At 22.8% G+C, this 5000-nt stretch overlaps 1 protein-coding gene across 1 annotated transcript in view; it reads right to left on the bottom strand.

Moving 5' to 3' along the window:
- The window catches only part of smchd1 (structural maintenance of chromosomes flexible hinge domain containing 1), a 77863-nt gene that overhangs the window by 20853 nt on the left and 52010 nt on the right, over window positions 1-5000 (bottom strand). The window contains exons 39-40 of the mRNA XM_056462441.1: window positions 3954-4080; window positions 3385-3504 (exon numbers count right to left, since the gene is read on the bottom strand). Of these exons, the coding sequence (XP_056318416.1) occupies window positions 3385-3504; window positions 3954-4080 (247 nt within the window). The remainder of the gene's footprint in view (window positions 1-3384; window positions 3505-3953; window positions 4081-5000) is intronic.

Here is a 5000-nt window from a genome sequence, read left to right as displayed (position 1 = left end):
ATAAATTAATGGATAAATACAGTCATAAATTAATCAATAAATGCATGCATAAATTAATAAATAAATGCATGCATAAATTATTGAATAAATGCATGCATAAAATAATGGATAAATACAGTCTTAAATTAATAAATAAATGCATGCATAAATTAATGAATTAATGTATGCATAAAATAATGAATAAATGCATGCATAAATTAATCAATAAATGCATGTATAAAATAAATAATAAATATAGTCATAAATTAATAAATAAATGCATGCATAAATTAATAAATAAATGCATGCATAAATTAATGGATAAATGCATGCATAAAATAATGGATAAATACAGTCATAAATTAAGAAATAAATGCATGCATAAATTAATAAATAAATGCATGCATAAATTAATAAATAAATGCATGCATAAATTAATGAATAAATGCATGCATAAATTAATGAATAAATGCATGCATAAATTAATGGATAAATACAGTCATAAAAAAATCAATAAATGCATGCATAAATTAATAAATAAATGCATGCATAAAATAATGGATACAGTCTTAAATTAATAAATAAATGCATGCATAAATTAATGAATAAATGCATGCATAAAATAATGAATAAATACAGTCATAAATTAATAAATAAATGCATGCATAAATTAATGAATAAATGCATGCATGAAATAAATATAAAACACAGTCATAATAGATCAATAAATGCATGCATAAATTAATAAATAAATGCATGCATAAATTAATGAATAAATGCATGCATAAAATAATGGATAAATACAGTCATAAATTATTAAATAAATGCATGCATAAATTAATAAATAAATGCATGCATAATTTAATGAATAAATGCATGCATAAAATAATGAATAAATACAGTCATAAATTAATAAATAAATGCATGCATAAATTAATGAATAAATGCATGCATAAAATAAATAATAAATACAGTCATAAATTAATAAATGCATGCATAAATTATCTAATAAATGCATGCATAAAATAAATAATAAATACAGTCATAAATTAATAAATAAATGCATGCATAAGTTAATAAATAAATGCATGCATAAATTAATGAATGAATGCATGCATAAAACAATGGATAAATACAGTCATAAATTAATAAATAAATGCATGCATAAATTAATCAATAAACAAATGCATAAATTAATAAATAAATGCATGCATAAATTAATAAATAAATGCATGCATAAATTAATGAATAAATGCATGCATAAATTAATGAATAAATGCATGCATAAAACAATGGATAAATACAGTCATAAATTAATAAATAAATGCATGCATAAATTAATCAATAAACAAATGCATAAATTAATAAATAAATGCATGCATAAATTAATGAATAAATGCATGCATAAAATAATGGATAAATACAGTCATAAATTAATCAATAAATGCATGCATAAATTAATAAATAAATGCATGCATAAATTAATGAATAAATGCATGCATAAATTAATGAATAAATGCATGCATAAAATAATGAATACAGTCATAAATTAATAAATAAATGCATGCATAAATTAATCAATAAATGCATGCATAAAATAAATAATACAGTCATAAATTAATAAATAAATGCACGCATAAATTAATCAATAAATTTATGTATAAAATAAATAATAAATACAGTCATAAATTAAGAAATAAATGCATGCATAAATTAATAAATAAATGCATGCATAAATTAATGAATAAATGCATGCATAAAACAATGGATAAATAGTCATAAATTAATAAATAAATGCATGCATAAATTAATCAATAAACAAAAGCATAAATTAATAAATAAATGCATGCATAAATTAATGAATAAATGCATGCATAAAATAATAGATAAATACAGTCATAAATTAATCAATAAATGCATGCATGAATTAATGAATAAATGCATGCATAAAATAAATAATAAATACATTCATAAATTAATAAATAAATGCATGCATAAATTAATCAATAAATGCATGCATAAAATAAATAATACAGTCATAAATTAATAAATAAATGCACGCATAAATTAATCAATAAATTTATGTATAAAATAAATAATAAATACAGTCATAAATTAATAAATAAATGCATGCATAAATTAATAAATAAATGCATGCATAAATTAATGAATAAATGCATGCATAAAACAATGGATAAATAGTCATAAATTAATAAATAAATGCATGCATAAATTAATCAATAAACAAAAGCATAAATTAATAAATAAATGCATGCATAAATTAATGAATAAATGCATGCATAAAATAATAGATAAATACAGTCATAAATTAATCAATAAATGCATGCATAAATTAATGAATAAATGCATGCATAAAATAAATAATAAATACATTCATAAATTAATAAATAAATGCATGTATAAAATAAATAATAAATAGTCATAAATTAATAAATAAATGCATGCATAAATTAATGAATAAATGCATGCATAAAATAAATAATAAACACAGGCATAAATTAATAAATAAATGCATGCATAAATTAATGGATAAATGCATGCATAAATTAATGGATAAATGCATGCATAAAATAATGGATAAGTACAGTCATAAATTAATAAATAAATGCATGCATAAAATAATGGATAAGTACAGTCATAAATTAAGAAATAAATGCATGCATAAATTAAGAAATAAATGCATGCATAAATTAATAAATAAATGCATGCATAAATTAATGAATAAATGCATGCATAAATTAATGAATAAATGCATGCATAAATTAATGGATAAATACAGTCATAAAAAATCAATAAATGCATGCATAAATTAATAAATAAATGCATGCATAAAATAATGGATACAGTCTTAAATTAATAAATAAATGCATGCATAAATTAATGAATTAATGTATGCATAAAATAATGAATAAATACAGGCATAAATTAATCAATAAATGCATGCATAAATGCATAAAATGAACAAATGCTAATCTAAATGCAACAACAAATCAATGCACAACAAATAATTAAGCATGCATAAATAAATAAAAACATGAAAACAAATGCACAAATGCATAATTAAAGAAACACAACTGCATATAAGCATTTATAAATCCATGCATAAACTTATTAATAAATGCATGCATAAATGCAAAAATCCATGCATATACACAAGAAAAAAAACACAAATCTAAATGCAAAAACAAATCAATGCACAATAAACAAATAAGCATGCTTGAACAAATAAAATCAAATGCACAAATGCATTATTAAACAGTATAAAGAAATTAATTCATGGATAAAAGCATTTATAAACTCATGCATACATTTATAAACAAGTGCACAAACCAAATAAAAATAATAAAAGAATATAAAAATTTAAAAAAGCATAAAATAGCATACACTCCAGTTCAGATATCAGTTGCTGATTGGTCTCGAAGAACTCCCTGTACATCTTAATCGTTTGGGAAAGACGGTCCTTCTTCTTGCTGAGGGTCACAATGACTTTCTGATGATCTGCATCTGTAATAGGTCAAGAAAATCAGAATCTAGAGTGCTGAACATCTTCATTACACTCTCTAAATAACAATAAACACCGCACTAGTTTGACAAATTAATAGTTGCAGTCCCCCAAAAGCTTAACACTTATTTACTTTGAATGGAGTGAATCGCGTTTGGTCCATTGCTCATAGCAGAATGCAGCCAATCAGATTTCTTTATGCAAATATTCCAGTGCAAACTACATATTTCACTTTTAGTGTAAAAGGGGCTTAAAGTTTGTTAAATTCTTACAAATAAGCAAAGCCCACCCCAGAAGTAAAAAGTAACAATGCATTCCTTTCCTGAAAAAGTAACAAAGTAATCCATTTAGTTACCTATTTTAAGTAATGTAAGATCGTACTGGATTACTTTTAAAAATAACTTTTCCCCAACAATAGTAACGAACATTAGGAGTGTGTCTGCAGACTAACCGTTGCAGAATCTGAACGGCAGGCTGTACGGGGCGATGGAAACCCCCGTCTGCTGAATCTCTGGACTGAACTGGAGAACATACTCGGCTCCATCCACTCCGGGACTGTTCTCCAGCAGAACCAGATCCTACAGGAAACAAACAACACTTTTACACACACACACAGCAGAAAGGATTTCTTTTTACACGCAGCTCTTATTTTTTATTTCTTTAGTGTACTGACAGAATCATCTTAGAGAGGATCATTTTGACTGTCAATATTGCAAAAATCATGTTGTGTTTTTGATTGTCTATTAACTAACCCTAACCCTAACTGTATTAATTCAGAAATCAAAAACAATGCCTATCTGGGTGGATATTTACCTACAACCCATTACACAAAAGAACATTTGGAGAACTCAGAGCTTGTGAACAACTCTTTACTGCAGGTAAAGTTGGCAGTAATTTATATGGGATTTTATAAATAAGAGTATCAAAATAAAATGCAAAGCTAGTCCTTTTGAATATGTAAAAAACTGGAAATCTTCAGCTTTTACAGCAAAAATATAGTGCACTGATTTCTGCTTTAAAAGCTGTCAAATAAATAATAAACAGTTTAATCAATCATTTAAATTATTAGCCTTTCTATTAGTCCTGTCAAATGATTAAATTGCATGCAAAATTAAAGTTTGTTACATAATGTGCAAGTACTCACCATGTATAAATATTGTGTGTGTATGTATGTATATATATATATATATATATATGTATGTATGTATATATATATATATATATATATATATATATATATATATATATATATATGTATATATATATATATATATATATATATATATATATATATATATATATATATATATATATATACATATATATATATATATATATATATATATATATACATATATATATATATATATATATATATATATAAAATAAAAACTAAATATTGACATTTATATATAATTTGTCTTAGATATAAATATTTAATTTGTAAACAAACATTTAAGCATATGCATGTATGCATGTTTTATACAATATATATGCA

Source organism: Danio aesculapii, chromosome 7, assembly GCF_903798145.1.
Source record: "Danio aesculapii chromosome 7, fDanAes4.1, whole genome shotgun sequence".
Lineage (NCBI taxonomy): Eukaryota > Metazoa > Chordata > Actinopteri > Cypriniformes > Danionidae > Danio > Danio aesculapii.
Note: the sequence above shows the minus strand (reverse complement) of the source record. Positions and strands in the feature narration are given on the sequence as shown.